General features: G+C 31.9%; 1 protein-coding gene across 2 annotated transcripts in view; it reads left to right on the top strand.

Annotated features, from left to right (window-relative positions):
* Positions 1–18,572, top strand: part of AP3B1 (adaptor related protein complex 3 subunit beta 1) — a 254,893-nt gene that overhangs the window by 117,566 nt on the left and 118,755 nt on the right. For both annotated transcript variants that reach the window (XM_079143559.1, XM_079143558.1), the window contains exons 9-14: positions 334–431; positions 671–725; positions 806–877; positions 2,782–2,844; positions 5,699–5,831; positions 11,714–11,823. In XM_079143559.1, the coding sequence (XP_078999685.1) occupies positions 334–431; positions 671–725; positions 806–877; positions 2,782–2,844; positions 5,699–5,831; positions 11,714–11,823 (531 nt within the window). The remainder of the gene's footprint in view (positions 1–333; positions 432–670; positions 726–805; positions 878–2,781; positions 2,845–5,698; positions 5,832–11,713; positions 11,824–18,572) is intronic.

Here is an 18,572-nt window from a genome sequence, read left to right on the forward strand (position 1 = left end):
AAGCTTCACGCTAATCTCTGCCTCTTCTTTACCTTCCCATTTTCTGTGTCTTATAAGAACACTTGCATTGGATTCAGGGCCCATTCCAGTCCAGCCAGTCTCAGTCTTTAATGACATCTGCTGAGACTGAACATCCAAGTAGGATTACTTTCTGAGGGTAGACATGAATTTTTGGGGGGAAACTTCTCTAACTCATTATAGAATTCCACATTTCATTTTACGTCACTGTGATTTTGTAGGACTTTCAAGGAAATAATGTGTAAGAATGTGTTTGGAATTGTAGAATGCTCAAAATGTTCACAGTTCCTGTTATTTTCATGTTTTATTTTGTAGGTGGTTATGGCAGTTGCTCAGTTGTACTGGCACATATCTCCAAAATCAGAAGCTGGCATTATTTCTAAATCACTAGTGCGCTTACTTCGTAGCAATAGGTAGGTCATGATTTTACATTGGTTTTATTCTTCCTTATGATGAATCACATTTAATTTTTTAGTACTTCATAGGAAAAATGCATATTAAACAAAGCTTAAATATATGATTTAGTAAAAACTTTGAATATTAAGAGTCATTTATTATGAAGTTACTGCTCAAATCTTTTTCATTATTGTACTGTTTACTTAAAATGTTGCTTTAGAAAGTATTCCCAGTAAAATTCTCTTTTAACTTCTAGGGAGGTGCAGTATATTGTCCTACAAAATATAGCAACTATGTCAATTCAAAGAAAGGTATGTGCATTGTGAATATATAATTTAAGAGGCAAATGATGCATCATAAATGTATTTATATACTTATTTTTTCAATTTAGGGCATGTTTGAACCTTACCTGAAGAGTTTCTATGTTAGGTCAACCGATCCAACTATGATCAAGACACTGAAGGTGTGTATGCTTTCAATTTTTCAGATACTCTTAACTGTATACTTTGAAGAGGTATTTCTATAGCTTCTAGCATATGCAAAATGGAGTCCTGGTTTCATAAAAGTCTGGATACATTCAAGGATTTTTCTTTATACATTCCAGTCTCTGTTATTACATACTAGTTACTATTCTGCATTCGAAAAATACAAAGTTAAGACAATGCTACCTGTCTACACCTTGAATAACTCACAGGAACTGAAGGAGTAAATAGATAATTTTTGTACTGTATATTTTAAATGATAGATTGGAATTCAGTGCTGTGATAAATACAAAGAGGAGGCTAATTCTCAGGGAGAACTGAGAAAGGTGATATCTGGGTGAATTTTTGTGAAGTTTTTGTTACTAGTTGCTAGGTGAATTGGTAGGTTGAAATTTGTGATTAGACAAAAAGCAAGACAAGAAATTATGCTAACAAGAGATTATGAAAAAATATTTTCAGGGAATGATAACTATGATCTAGAGTGAAGTTAAATATAAAACTGTAATAATTAAACCCTTTGACATTTAGACAGAAAAGTAAACAAAATAGAGTAGAACACACTAATGCATGTGAAACATTTCCACATATATTGTAACTATATAGGAGACATTCCAAACCAATGGGGAAAGGATGAGCTATTCTTAAATATTGAAGCAGAATGTTATCCTCATGAAAACTGAGTTTAATGGTAAGAAAATTTAAGGCACAAATAAAAACATACTTTATAAAAAACTGGTTTGTAATTATGAAGAGTTTCGAGGTCATGAAAATTGAAAGACTGAAGAACTAACTGAAGGAGACAACTAAATACTATATGTGCTATTGAATTAGAACCTTTTATTATGCATTATTAGAAAGTGAAACTTAAATGCATACATGTAAATAAGGCATTAGTGTTAATTTCCTAATTTTCTTGGTTTTATTGTGGTCTGTAGAAACTGTCCATGTTTATCAGAAATGCACACAGAAGTATTTGGGTATGATATGGCAATATATTAGCAACACTAGTCCCAAATAGTTTAGAGAAAAAACAATTCTTTGCATTATACATGTAGCTTTTTCATAGATCGTTTACATAGATTATCTCCGATTGTTTTAAAAAAGTTGTCCATAAAGTTAAAATATTCTCATAACATTAAAGGAAAAGTCAAGCTACAACCTATAGAAAATATTCCCAGTATATAATTTAAAAAAAGTCTCATACTCAGACCATGTAAAGAACTTTTTCTGCAATTCGTGCCTTTTAATTGGAGTATTTAAATCATTTGCTTTTAATGTAATTCTGGTTATAAATGTGTTTATGTCTATACCTTTTGTTTTCTGTTTGTCTCCTGTGTTCTGTTTCTTTTTTGTACCTTTCTTCAGATTAACTTTTTTAATGAACAAAACCACATATTTTTAGTGAACCCATTGGAGATGAACTTGTAACTTCCCATTTATATCTGTAAACTCAGATGAGAAAATTAAAATATCAAGTCTTTGGGGTGGTAGGGTATAGGAGTGTAAAACAAGAGAATTACTTGTTTTGTGGAAAATAGAAATATTACATAGAGAATGAATTGTTTTCTAACTTCATTAGTGAAAAACTAAAGTCAAACAAGCTTAAGTTGTTTAATTAGATTTAAATTGTAAAGTTAGGACAAACAATGAAGATGTAGGATTCTACTATTAATTTTTTTTGAGAACTATGTAACTATCAAGTCTTCAATTTGTAGACATAAGGAGACAGGTTTAAGTTCACCTGAAGGATATAATGATGTCACATTTGTGACCATGTGAGTTTTAAAAAATAGAAATTAACTTTGAATTAAATGCCTAGCCTCTATTCAATTCATCTTTTTATTTGTGTTTTAAGATGCTTCTTTTCTCTATTTTTCTACTATAGCTTGAAATTTTGACAAACTTAGCAAATGAAGCCAACATATCAACTCTTTTACGAGAATTTCAGGTTTGTATACAATGATAATTATAAAATAACATCTAAAATGTGTCCACTCTTACAGATATCTTTCTCAGTTTTATAATTGTATAAATAAAATAGTGATTTGGGACAAGATTAACAACTAGGAAATCGACAAATATTCAAGAATAAATATAATTTATAAGAATGATATTTCCTTTGATATTCATAAAATTTGAAAGATATTAGCTTTTACCTCTTTGTTCAAGATTTGTTTCTGTTAAGAATTCTGTCTGTTCATACTATCATCATCTGTAGGTCTTTATTTACTCTCCATGCATGAAATTTTGATTGTCCCTATTTAGTTGACCTTTGATTTTTTAAGAACTTCTCCTCTTAACTCACGTAGAACTCAAAAATCTTTTGGTTTATACTTGTTCTACTGTGATTTTGTAAATTGTTGTTTTCATTGTTATTTTTTATTTGCATTTTTAAACTATTTTTGCTGATGGATAAGATGCTTCCTTACTATATTTCTCTAAAAAATATTATTCAGTAATTATTTCATGGACACTATACCCTTCATGATGGAAGGGTCAGGTATGAAACCTTACTAGTGGAACACAGCAATACAAAACCTTATGTCATTATTGTGAGTTTTACATCCCATCAGCGAAAATAAATCACATACTACCCCCTAACAGGATTTTTTAAAAAAGATCAAACCTCAATTTTTATAAATTTATTTTGTTGCCATAACCCATCCTTAAGACTATATTAAAATTTTTTAATATGATCACTGTATTTATTTGTAACTATGTGGTCTTATACTGTTTACAGGAGTAGTAGAATTTTTTGAGGTATCCATGAGTGTTCTAAACTGGATTATGCTACTTTTTTGGCTGTAAATTTTTTCTAGAAAAATTTCTGATAAAATTGGGATGGCTTATAGACCCACTCATTTTCATATGCCAGAAAATATTTCAATTTCTTGTTCAGTACTTATAGTTGTAGGTCATTGCTTGAATTCGATTCTTTTTATCATCTTCAGTGTAAGTTTATTACATCTGTTTGACTTTTATTGTTGCCTTTTGATTATATATAACATTAGCATTCATTCTGACCTTTTAAAATGCATGGAATATAATTTGCTGTGATTCATTTCCCAGTGTTTCCCCATTCCCACCTCTCCTCCCTCCCAGTTCTCTTCCCTTTTTTCTACTGATCTTTCTGCTCCTTACTTTTTAAAAAAATTTTTTAAAAAAATTTATTTTAGTTAGTGTCTTGTGTTACTCTTACAATTTTTTGCTTTTATGTTTTGTTTTTTTTTTTTATCTTATCAAGACCTTTTCCTCTTGTCCCTTGTATCTCTTTGGGTATCCTTTCATTGTCCTTTGTCAAATCTGTTGGGATTGTGCAAAGAGAGTCTTGATTATCTTAGTTTTATAGAGTTCACACAGTTGCTCTATTTCAGAATGTTCTTGATTCAGTTATTTCATTACTATCAGGATGTTTATTGAGTCCATTTTGAACTTTTAAATACATTCTTTCTTCAGCTTCATGTATTCACTTTTGTTCACAGGGTGTGTGTGTTTGTGTGTGTGTGTGTGTGTGTATGTTTTACTGGAAATTCAACCCAGGGCCTCACACAATGCTAGGCAAGCACTCTACCACTGAACTGTGTCCCCAACCTTCATGTATTTATTAGTATCTCTGTCTAAATTTTAGTACCTTATTTGTCTGTTCATGTATTATGTTTGTGGTTATGTACAATTTGCTTTTAATAACTTTTTGAGTAAAGTAGGGATTTTTTTCAAAGACATAAATATATTTTTGTGAGATTTTAGTAATCTATTTGGGAAATATTTTAAAATACAACTAATATTCATGAAACTAAGATTTAATTAATTTAATTCTTTAACATTTAATCGCCTTCATGATACAATTTTCATTAAATTTTTATATTTTTAAGATATTCTTAGATTTTTCTCCTCTATTTGTCATTTAGATACTGTTTTAATACATTTTCTTTTTTGCATTTAAGGTAATCAGTGTTAATTTTACATTGGTTACTTCTCATTTGAGGTTAGAAATCTTAGAAATTTAAGTCAAAATTCCACTTAATATATAATATGTAAAATATAAAGATGTATTTTAAAAGTATATCTCATTTCTCTTAATTAATAAAAGCTTAGTTTTAAATTAGGAAAGTTCTAATTAAAGTGAAGGTTATATAAAGGTTAGAGTAAATTTTGTGAAAATATTTTTGGTTCCTTTTGCTAAACCATTGATTTCCTTAAAATTTATAAATATACCCACTACAGTATATTTTAAAAGAAAATCTGTTTTAAAACTATTGTGGTTTACTTTGTTTTAAACAGCATATTTACAGTTTTTTTTAAAATACCACTCACTGTAGATATTGTAGTTTTACAACCATCCTGATACCCTTTGAAAGTAAACTATTAATAGCATATTGGTTCTTTTCTTCCTTTTAGCCCCATTTTTAGATTTAGTGTTTTTATAAGAGTAGCCTTTTTTTTTCTGTAGATTCACAGATGTTGCTGGTTAAATGAACTGAAACCTCCAAAGAGAGAGTTCTCATCATCTCTTTCAACCTTGCCCTAAAACTAATTGCTATCTTTGGGTGACTGCTCCCCACTCTCTGTTTTGGAGTCTCAAGCCATTGTGGCCACAGGTGAGTGAGCCTGGCTTGAAAATGTGCTTTTTCTATAGGCACATTCTTTAGGAGAAAAAAAAAATTAAGTCATCAGTTGGGCATTCTGTTGTGCTTTTGAGAAGATATGTGTTCTGGGATTCTTCTGCATTGACAAAACTTAATGAAATAGGGTGTTTGGGTTCATTGTTAGCACTACTAAGTAATTGAAATAATATTTTTTAGACCTACGTGAAAAGTCAGGATAAACAATTTGCAGCAGCCACTATTCAGACTATAGGCAGATGTGCAACCAACATCTCAGACGTCACAGACACCTGCCTCAATGGCCTGGTATGTCTGCTCTCCAACAGGGATGGTAAGTTTATAGTTTTATTTTATCTTCAAGTACTTTATAATTTGAATATTCTTAATATGATCTTCAAGTTTCATATTTTAGTTTCCCTGTGCATCAGTAGTATGGTCACAACAAATATCAATATTAGTCTTGAAGTGCACATTCTATTTTTTAAATAAACCGGATAATTCATAAACATTGTTTGTCTTGCCTCAACTAAGAAAATTTAATTCATTTTACTTCTTTACTGTTTAATCACCTTTATTGTAACCCTTTCCATAAAGGTTTATTTTGCTGCTTTTTTTTTCCTTTGGTACTATTTAAATTTATGAGGAAAAAGTTAGACAATGACACCTAAGTTATGCATGATATTGGTTCACCTGCAGAGGGTGCTAAAAGCAGGCAAATGACTTCACAACATAGATAAGTGGCTAGATCAAAAAAACATATCAACTGCGTACCTTCTGCATTTTCCCCCAGAAATTTATCTAATAGTTTTGTATTCAAGATTAACTAGATTTAAAAGCCATCAATTTGTATCACTTTATGTTTTTAAGCCAAATAGTATCTAAGCATTCTAAGAAACTAGTTATGTAATATCTAACAAAATAGGTGACTGGTGGTAAACTGTCAGTTCTTTCTGTGGCTATGACTTTGGAATAAGTGGGGCTATTTAGAGAAAAAAAGAAAGAAAGGTGAGTTACCTTTTTACCTTCCAGATAATTTATTTAGAAGATGTTCATTATGGATTTGATTAAGATGAGATTTTTAAAAGAGGAAAGGTGTAATTTTCTGTGTAAAATCATTGAAATTACTTGTGGAATTTTAAATATAATTATGTCATGTTTAGACAGATATATATATATATATGACATAGCAGCCATGAAGCAAAACAAGAAAAATTATTTTTTATATTTTATTTGAAAAATAACTTTCCATCACAATAATTCTGCTATCCCCAGACCATGTGTAGATTATCTTTTCCCACGTGGCAGGTTTTTTTTAGAAAACTGTAATGTATTTCTCATGAAAAAAATTAAAACAATATTTATTCCCAAGTAACAGTGATTTTTGTTGTAAACATAAAATTATCAGTTTGCGCTTATAAACTCAAGATATAATACAGTGGAACATTTTACTAGACATAGTATTAAAACTCTAAATAAGTGCTAATGAAGATTGGGAGATACATTTTTGAAGAAGTCTATTATATAAGGTAATTAGAGGAGATGGATAATAAATGTCATCTATTTCAGTTTTTAACAATTGCATCCTTTTTATCTCTGCTTCTTGGTAACACTTTAAAATGTGACTTTAAAAACATTTTTTATTTTCCTTTATCTTTAATAATGGCTTTCTCTTGACCAAATAAAATACACTCCTTGGGAAAATAGTTCTATGACATTTATTTAAGATTTTGAACCAAGGTTTGGTCATGAGGCTAATTGTTCTTTTAAAATTTAGTCACATATAAAAAGTATCAGAAATTAGTTTGGACACTATTACTTCTTTCAAATAAAAGTTATATTCAGATTTTCTCAGTTTTACTTGTTGATCTTTTTTTCCCAGTGTGAAATCTTCAAGTTGTTTCTGCTTGAACATAGCATTAATGCTTCCAAAGATATTTTTTACTTTGTTTTAAAAAATAAATATTCTACTCCTATAGCATTTTCAAGGAAAGATACTGTCATAATTTTGATAATGGGGGACTAACATCATCTATAATCACTTACAAAATTTAAGAGGATACACTAATTTTAATTTTGATGTTTTAATATTTAGATTTTTGTTGTTAGCAAACCAACATTCTCTTTATAGCCACAAGTTTTTTCTGTTGTTCAAATGTTTTAATAGTTCAAATATTAACAAACTTTAATTGAATTGTCTGGGTTCGATTGCATAATTATTATTAGCCCATAACACCTGATTTAACTGTCTTTTTTAATATATTCTATACTTTTTCTGGTACAGATGTTCCTCACCTTATGACAGGGTTATGTCCCAGTAAACCCATCATAAATTGAAAATATTAGGTCAAAAATTTTATTTAATATGCCTAACCTATCAAACATCCTTGCTTAGCTACACAGCACACTGTAGATTATGTGTTGCTTTCCCCCATGATTGCATGACTGACCAGGAGCTGTGCTTGCTGTTCCCATTGCCCAGCATCTCTAGTGGGTATCAGACCTCTTATCGCTCTCATCAGCTCTGGAAAAGATCCAAAGTCAAAATTTGAAGTATGGTATCTAATGAATCTGCCAATCAGTTTTCTCGCACGGTAAAGTTAAAAATTCATAAGTAAGGGACCAACGGTAGTTTGGAAATCTGGTTCAGTAAAAGTGAGAGTTAAAATAAATAGGGAAAATATTTATACTAAAATCAGTAATATTAAAAAAAAAAAATTAAAAAATTTTAAGCGACCTCTCCTTACAACCAGATCTCTTTTACCTTCTTATTAAAAACATCTAGTGTTAGGAACAAATTCTATGAATGAAGCTGCAGTTTCTTTAAATTTGTAAGCTCTTTTGGGACTCTCAAAATCTGTGAGTCTTTTGTTATATCAAGTGAATATCTCATCATCTCTTCAGACAAAGTATACTTAAGTCTCAGGAATAGCATTTAGACTCCAGTTTTTATAGATATTTAACGTATTCTTCTTGGATCTGTGGTTATTGCTTGCCTCAGTGTTGTTGACTTTAACCTTCTTGGCATGGGGAGAATCTTCAAAGCAGATTGAAGCTTGCTCTAAGGTGGTGTATTACCATTTTTTAAGATAAATTTGATAAGCAATGTTTTTATAAAACTTTTGTGGGAGAAATTTATGTTTATTTAGGCTTAGAATAAGCCTAAGATAATTTATTTTAGGTACATGTTAACAAAATTTGCTTGTCAGAGTCACCCTGTTGCTACCTACTGTGAACTAAAAGATTGGGCTAGAAGTCTTTTTTTAAATTTTGTTCAGTTTTTTTTTTTTTTTAATAATTCAATAAGCATTTGCTGAAGACTTGAATCAGTTGAGGTTTTAATAAGTGTTGAATAGATTCATTTAGCTCATAAAAGGTTCCTGCCTTTAAGGAGTTCACAGTCTAATAGAAAGAGTTATATTAAATAAATATACTATACTCTTCCCATATACTGCCACTTATTCTGCTGCCAGCTATTTGTTTACATGTATAACTAGAGTACCTATGTTTAAATGTTAATTCTGCCTTGAGTAATTACCCAGTCTGCTTATGCTCTAGATCACTCACTTGTAAAGTGGAGATAATAGTAGATTATACTTTTTCGAATTGTTGAGGACAAAGAGAAAAATAGGAAAGGTTGAAAATATAGGGTTATTTTATGCTTCTAATAGAGTAACAGCACAGTGCTGAGGTCTTTGGAAACCAGGATGGAATATAAAGGAAAAGTAGGGTAGAATTGGAAATAACAAGAGAATGAGGAGCTGTGATAGAATAATACCCCCCAAACCCCCACCTTTAAAAATTTTGTTTTTGCACAGGTTCTAATGCATGGATCTGTGACTGTGTTACCTTATATAACAAAAGGGACTTTGTAGATATGCTGAAGTTCAGGTTTCATTATTTGAAGAGGTGGGTAGATTGTTTGATTGGTCCCAAAGTAATCCAAAATAATCCTTATAAGGGAAAGAAGGAGGCAAGAAAGTCAGAAGATACCAGAAATAAAGATCAAAGTGATGTGGTTTCTGGAAGGGGACCTTGAAACAAGCAAGGTGGGCAGCCTCTAGAAGTTGAAGACAGGAGATACATTTTTGCCCTAGAACCTTCAGCCCTGTCAACATCTTGATTTTAGCTCCATAAGACCTGTGTCTTGCAAGATAATAAACTTGTGTTGTTTTAAATCACTCTTTGTGGTAATTTTTGACAGCTACAGTAGAAAACTAATTTAGGTCCAAACAATAAATGATGTCACATGTATGTATCAACTATTGACAATCCTTCCTTTTTATGTGGATAATTAAAATTATGCAACATTGTTTTTTACTTTAGCAAGTTTTATAATAATTTGCTTTTAAAAAATATATTTTATGCTCTTCTTTAAAACTGTTCTTACCATATTTTGCTTTGTGTAGTACTTATTTACATACCATTTTATTTTTTCCTACCAGAATATAATAAGTTAGATGAGGACAGTGTCTCATTCTGATTTATCTTGTTTTTCCTTTTACCAATGAGTGATGGTGGTATGTAAAAGTAGTACCTGCTCATAGTAACACAGAGCATTATTCGGAATAGAAAGATACTCCTTGGTTCTGAGTTTGAATTCTGGACAACGTCATATAATTCCAGTGCTTTTCTTTTTATTCATCTTTGAAATGATAATAAGGTAGCTACCTTATATTACAATAAGAAGAAAATAAAATATGACAACATTTTGTAAGCTAAAGCGTTAATGTTAGTTAAGTTATTTAATATTTATTAATTTTTATTCCATTGCAGAAAGAGGTGTGCAGTTTGAAATACATGTATTTATTAAATGACTGTAATGATATGAATTTAATTTGTACTTTTAAAAGGAGCTAGATAAAAAAATATACCAAATAAAAATTAACAGGACACAAGTCATGGTATTTCAATGCTCTTAAAAGAAACCTTTGTAGTGTGTGTCAGGGGAATCTCTAAAATCTATGAAACTATTAATTAGAGGATTGTAAGTAATGGCAGTGTTGAGTTACCTCTTTGGTGTCAATGACATTAATAATCGTTTAAGTAAAAGTCATTCCCCAAGGTCCAGTGTTCAGATTAGTTATATTACATTTCTCTACTGGTGCCACCAAAAGGGAAACAGGATCTGTGATTAGCTACTTTAGTGTGACAGCTCAATCCCCAAATCTGAATTTGAAGATCTGCTTCTTTGCCACTTCCAGTAGCAATTAACTGTATTAATTAGATCCTGGCAAGAATCAGCACATTTAAAAGGGGTGATTAAAGAGAAGTTACTGAAGGACTGTTTATAAGGTGTGGGCAGGATTAAGGGAAAACAACAAGGTATAGTGTAGCACTCTTGGGCTATTGACTATCAATAGTGGGAAACCTTTACCACACAGAGGATTAAAGAGAAGGGGTGTGGGGAGCAGAGCCAGCTACTAGATCTCATAGGAGAGATCTACTCACAAGAACTGATACCTTCAGTGCAGGTGCTACTAGTGATGCTAGCAGGGTAAGGATTCCTAATAAGTGCTCCTCACCCCCCACTTCCTGTTTTGCTTCCTTTTGCCTAGACACAGCTAGAATCCAGGGACATTAGAGTCTGCTTGATGGAGTCTACAGGTCAGTCACTGAGGGCATAGAATTAGGGAGAGATAGGCAGAGTGGGTTCACAAAACAGGTGGAGACAGTCCAGCTCACAATTCCACCCTTTTTGGCTCTGTGCTCTAGCATGAAGTCCATGGTATTTCTACAGTAACACCTTTCCTACTAAAACTAATTTTACCACTCACTTTTCTGGACAATATTAATGAAAACAATTTTTAATTACTGGTTTTTATAGAATGGAGGAAATGTGGTTTAGTGTATAGATAGTTGTTTGTAACTAATATTTGGTGGGATTCAAAATACAGTATTTGCAAGTTCTGGTTAAAAGCCAAACACATTGTACAATATGGTGAGCAGGAGAATCCAACCTCAGCTGCTGTTGACAGAGAAGCGGAGATGGAAAAGGGGTAACAGAAGCTAGGAGACAGCAACAGAGGTTAAAGATTAGATTGAAGTTAAGTCATCTTCTTAAGACATTTTTACTCAAAAAGTCTGAGTGTACATTCATGGTTGTATTTTTTACCTAGTCTTTTAAGACATGCAGAATGTTTTGCTGGTTTTACATTTCATCAAGCATATTGTATTTAAATTGAATTTAATATGAATAATCTCTGTGTCTTTCAGAAATAGTTGTTGCTGAAAGTGTAGTTGTTATAAAGAAATTACTACAAATGCAACCTGCACAACATGGAGAAATTATTAAACATATGGCCAAGCTCTTGGACAGTATTACTGTGAGTATTCACTAAGAAGCATTTGCCGAGTTCTAGTAAATTTTACTCAGTAAACTATATTTGTTAAAATAAATGGTCATTCTCCACTGTAATGGTAAAGAGAGCTGAGGTGTCTGGGTTTAAATTCTGGTTCCAAAGTTTCATAATGTTAAGGAGGGAATTACAGATCTGAAAATGGGAAGGGATGGAATGAACCCCGAAGTGCTGGGATGCAATTGAAGAGGGCAGTGTGATCTTCATGACTTTATAGAGAGATTGCTAGATGTTATTTGAGTGTATATGTGCATATATGTGTTGATCCAAACTTGTGTCATGTGTGAATATAAACATACAAACATTTATTTCCCTTACACAGGCCTAGAAACAATGCTCCAGTACCAATGAGCAGTTTGTGATCATGAGATGAGATCATGTTTTGTTTTATTATTGAGATATAATTTCAGAAGATAAAATTTAACTTTTGAAATGTATAATTCAGTGGGTTTTGGCATACTCATAAGTTTGTACAACCGTCACCACTATGTAATTACAAAACATTTTTATCACCCCTAAAGAAAAGATTTCTATTTCTGAAATTACCCAGTAGTCTCTCTTTACTCTATCTTCTGGCTACCACTAATCTTCGTTCTGTCTGTATGGATTTTCCTATTCTGGATATTTCATATAAATGGAATCATATAGTATGCGGCTTTTTGTTTCTGGCTTCTTTCGCTTCACATGTTTTTAAGGTTCATGCGTCTTGTAGAATGTAGTACTTCATTTCTTTTCATGGTAGATTTTGGTTTTTAAGTACCATTCTCTAAAGTGTTCATAGAATAGAGACATGTCAAAAGGACATAATAGCAAACTTAGAGGGACATGGGGCTCCTACTGGCCAATTTCAGCAACAGAAAAAAATGATAGTGAAGAATTATATCCCACAGAATAGGTAAGAATCTATGTCTACACTGGAATAAATGGAGGGATGAATGGGTGAACAAATTAATAAATGAGTAAATAGAGGAGAAATAAAAACTTTTCCTTATAATTCATAAAATAACTGATAAATGTATGGAATGATGGGATGATGGAATTAGAATCATCACCATCTGCTAACCATAGCAATTGTTCAGACAATAATTGTCAGCAAATACTAAAAACTAGTGGGTGAAAATTTGAGGAGTAACATGATATTTGTACTATCTTGAGATATATTCTCATAAACTACTTCTTAGTTAAAAGGTTAAATAGTGAGTTACAGTGGAGAAACCTGGCAGGCACTACCTTAATTAAATGAACACAGTTAACATTGTTAATATTGGGATCATGTATCTTTTGATATTATTTGCTGAAATGAACCGCATCAGTGCCCTTTCATTCCTGCTAAAGGTGAATGATTTGAGCAGGGCATGGTGACACATGCGTGTAATCCCAGCATCTCAGGAGGCTGAGGCAGTAGGATCTTGAGTTCAAAGCCAGCCTTAGCAAAAGCAAGGCACTAAGCAACTCAGTGAGACCCTGTCTCTAAATAAATAGGGCTGGGGATGTAGGTTAGTGGTTGAGTACCCCTGAGTTCAATTCCCAGTACCCCCACCTCCCCCCCAAAAAAGTGAATGATTTGAATCGAATCTTTGGGAAGCATGAGACAAATCCATGCTAAGGGTATTCTATAGCATAACTGGATTATATTTGTTTAAAAATGTCTGTTATGAGATGCAAAGAAAATCTCAGTATTTCAGATTAAGAGACTAAAATGGACCTGACACTACTGTGCAACATAAAATTTTGTTTTTTCTATTGTAGAAACAAATCAGAACTTCAGTAAAATGTGTACATTAGACAGCAGTATTGATTTTAGTGTAAAATTTACCAATTTTAAAACTATTTTGCAGTGGTTCTATAACCTTTTCATTAGTTTATGATGTTTATATGGAAGTATTTTGGGTTATAACAAGAAATTATAACCCATTGAATAGGTAATATATGTCCTGTGTATATACCATAGCTTTTATCAGTTAAGAAAGCAAAATATATGTGTGTAAGTAGAAAGATAAATAATACAAATGCAGTAAAAATGTTCACATTTGGGACATGTGGATGGAGGACATCCAGAAATTCTTTTTACTCTCCTTACAGGTTTTCTGTAAATAAAAAATTTTGTAAAAAAATTAAATAAAGGGGTTGGGGAGATAGCTCAGTTGGTAGAGTGCTTGCTTTGTAAGTACAAGGCCCTGGGTTCGATCCTCAGCACCCCCCCAAAAAAAAGTAAATAAAAATATATTAATCCTGGCCCTGCTTCCAGCTCTGTCTTCACATTACAGCTGTATTCCTTACTTTCCCCATGGTGATAGTAAAAAACAAACAAAAAAAGCCTAGGATATAGTAAGTATTACTTCAGTTACTATAGATAATGCTCTTAGAACATTACCTGGCACATAGTGGTACTACATAAGTGTTTGCTGTCATTTACTTCATGTTCTTTTCTCTAAAACTAACGTTTTAAAGAAATTATCTGAAAAGAATTTATTTCCTTGCTTCCCACTCATTCCTCAACCCATCACAATCTGATTTTTGACTCCCCAAAACTACACTAATTCTGTTTTTTCCAAGGTTACTATCTCCTACTTATTAAATCTGGTAGATAATTTTCTTTCCATTTATTCCTTGATCTTCTGTTAGTACTTAACTGTGCTAGTCAATTCTTCCCTTTTAAAACATTCTCTCCTTGTGGGTTCTGTTATCACACGCACTGCTGGTTTTTCTTCCAGCTCTTCATCCATTTTCTTATCCATTGTGTTTGCCTTTTGCTATGCCTGACCCTTGAGTGTTGGTTTGTTTTGCCAACTAATGTTCTCTTATGAATAGGGTTGTAGTTTGGGAGAGAGTATATTATTTCCTTCTTTGTAGAGGGGTAATCTGTACTCAGAATCTTTTCAGATGGATATTTGTATAATGAAAGGTAGTGAATTGCAAGGCTAAGAGCCTGCCATTTCAGACCAATTTTAAATACACCTGGTGGCAAATTTTTTCCCCCCCACAGGGAATTATTAAAGCTTCATGGCAGTTGTGTATTTATCTTAAAGCTAACAATAGTAAGGCTCACATCAGTTGCTTAGATCTGAGCTTCTACCTTCTCTTGCCAGTGGCTATTTTGTCTTCATATCTACTCTTATTGTTGATTCTAATAACTAGAGTTACAACTTCCCATAAAGATTGTGTATTGTGTACCATCTAAGAGAATGGATTCGAAAAGCAGATGATAGGGTTCAAATTCAACTGAAAAGTCTGGCTCTTGGGGAAACAACAGGGATGGCACAAGATAGCAGGAGAATAGGGAACACAGGAACAATCCTTTGTTTGAGTAAATGAAGTGCATTAAGATGAAATTATCTACCTCATGATACACACGATGAATCTAAGGCCAGAACCAGTCTTGCCTTACTGGCTGACCTTCTTAGTTTGCTGTTCTCACTTTGCCTCTACTCAGTGTTATAATATGAATTCTGAATTCAGACTTGGAGTTCCAGTCTTGGTTCTGACCACTAACAAGCAATGAAATGTGGGCAGACTTTTTAACCCCTCTGGTTCTCAGGTTTCTTTTATATCATGTGGGAATAATGGTTGAGCTTATTTTATAGGCCTTATCAATGATGGGTTAAGAAAATATGTGAAGTTCTCAAAAACAGTGACTGGCAAGTTGTAAAGTCCCAGTAAATGTTAGCTATGTAATTTTTAAAAGAAGTGTAGGGATTTTATCCTATTCAAGACTTTGAATCCTTGGCTATGTACTTACATAGCATAGTTGAAAATATGAGAATTAAAGTTTAAATTTACTCTACTTTTGGAATTCATTCAAATTGTTATGCTTGTAGTACAGTTACCTTATGTGTTCTGATTGTGAATATTTTATCCTTTGGTGTGTCCTTCATTTGTTTTAAATACTACTTTTGGTGTTAAAGCTCTTCCAGAATCAAAAGCATACTACCTGAGGGTTGCTCTAATAGGATTTCACATAATGTTTAATGGGACAGGTGGGGATTTTGTATTATAAAAGAACAATTGGGAGATTAATCTATAAGGACTACTGAGTAGTGTTAAAATACCTCTTTATATACTCCTTGCCCAGGTGCCTCTCACTGGTTTCCTTCCATTTTAAAAAAGTTATCCTTCCTTGCCCTTCCAACCTAACATAACTCAGGCTTAAGTTTTATTGTATATTAAGTCCAGATACAGAATATTGCACCCGATTTGATGTTGGTATGCATTGTGTCTAAATGTCTGATTTTTGCCTTTGACAAATTTAAAATAAAATCGATGCTTTTGCAGAATTTACTTTAGACTGTTGCACTGTGCAGTGAGCTGGTATTGAAACACAATAGTTTTTAAATTGATCTGCTTACAGAGTGATCTGTAAAATATTTCTAGATGTCTTTTATAACTACTGTGGTAAACCAGGAATCTTCACCCCACTCTAGATATTAATGGTTTAAAATGGCAGTGGAAGCTGCCTCTAGTAGAAGATTTGAAAAGTGCACTTAACCACATGCTGAGGACATTCAGAATAAAGAATCAGGCTAAGTCATTTACAATCCAGTTTGTCTTTGATAATACTGAAAAGCAGAAATTCATAATGAAAGTATTATATCATATATGACTGTGCACACATACAAGTGTCTTGTGGGTGTGTATCTTTGTTGGTTTTAGTTCAGTTTTCCTATTTTGTGGTTGACACAATCATGGCAAATAAAGAGTAACTAATTTTCTAATTTGAGAGAGGGAGGGCTGGAATCTGAAAATCTTAGGATTCCAATTCTAGCAAAATGCACAGAAATATTGACTTTGTCAGTTTCCCAATAAGCTTTTTAATAAAATGCCATTACCAAGAGTTTGGTATAAATATTCTTGCATCGATTTTTAATTTTTTTGTAGAATAATTTTCTCTTACAAGTTTTTAAAATGTTTATTGCATGAGGTGTTATTAGCTCCATTCTTAGAAAATTCTAAATATTATCCTCTACACCACTATCCTCACAAGATTTTCATTGTAGTCATTAAAATTTATTGATTTTTAATTATTTTTAAAAATGAAAAATTTAAATATATGCATTATGATACTTAGAATATTGAATGTTGTTATTTCAATTTTCATATATTTATGAATATGAACAAAATCTTTTAAGACCTTACTTCATTTTGGATTGTCTTTTTAATTGCAAAAGAGAATTATAAGTGTCCTACCACAGGAAAATTGCCTCAAATGGGGAAATAGATTGTGATGTGATAGAATTCTAGTTTTTATACTAGTAATATATAAAAAATATTTAAGAAAAATAAATCTAGCATAACTGAAATCTGAAGTTGCTCATATATTCTTATTTAGAAGAACCTTTCATTATTGCAGGCAACTTGAATTGCTCCATACTGGAAAATTTAATGTACCACTCAATTACTATTCTTTAGCCCAATTTAAAATAATAAATTGGGAGTAAGGTCTTAATGCAGTGTAACCTTTGGAACATTAGAAATAACCTCTTTCTTTCCAGAAATCAGTATACAGTAAGGATATTAGTTTTATCACACTGCATGAATAGATTTGTAATAGCATTTAGACCTTTTTATATTTCATAAGTAGACTTATCTCTTCTATCTTACTAAACTTATTCTAAGTAATAATTTAAAGATGATGCTATTATAAATATGTCAGGAAACATAGAAATATATACTTTTTATTTTAAAGTTTTTCTGATGACCTCATTTTGATTCTGGTGAATGATTCAACTTGGATATTTGTTAATATTTTCACTTTATGTTAGGAAGTGGGTATTTTGAAAGAATTTGAGATGGTAGATATTGTGATAAGATTTTAGCTATGGAAAAGTCTTTATTCTCACTATTTTCTCTTGCAATCACACTGTGAATAACTGTGAAAACTATTCAGAAAATATTAAGACTTTGAGAAGTTGTAAAAAGACTTCATAAAAAGAATGTTGCCTTTTCTCATGATCCTACCATTTAATGATAGCCTTTAACCTTTTCACTTATTACAGCAGGCATATTTTCTATGTAAGGTGAAAATGTTCACAGAAACTAATTTACATACCCTCTCAAATTCCTCATGGGGGAGGATACAAATAAGCAAATAGTAATAAAACTAATTTGTATACTCTAAAATGTTGGTCTTAATGGTACTGATGGAAGGTTTCCAATTTGTAGGAATGCAGTTTTTAAGAAAACAAATTATATTGAAATGTACTTTATTTTAAAAACATAATGCCAAAGTGCAACGTTGAACAAATTTATCTCTATTTCTTCTATTGACCAAATAACAGACAAGGGTTCATGATTTTACAAGCAGACATTGATGATCTACAGTTTGATTTATTTCCAGTACAATAGATGAATATACCTAGAGGATAGTAACAATTTTGATTTGGAATCGTAGTTGTAAATGGATCTGTCCCTTTTACAATATTAGTCACATGTTCTCAAAATGTGGCTTATGGACCACCTGTTTTAGGAATCATCTATGATGCGTCTTAATGCAATAGATTCCTTAGTTCACAGAAACCTGCTCTTTTTAGTAAGGAACCTTAGATGTTTTTGTGGCATTGAAGTTTGAGAGTTGTTGCTCTAAAGCAGGGATCAGCAAACCTTTCTATAAATTGCTAGGTAATCGGTATTTTTGGTTTTGAGACCCTTTTAATCTTCATTGCAGTGACTCACTTCTACTGTTACAGCACAAAAGCAGTGATAAACAATCTAGAAGCATC

The sequence above is a fragment of the Sciurus vulgaris genome (assembly GCF_902686455.1).
Source record: "Sciurus vulgaris genome assembly, chromosome: 6".
Lineage (NCBI taxonomy): Eukaryota > Metazoa > Chordata > Mammalia > Rodentia > Sciuridae > Sciurus > Sciurus vulgaris.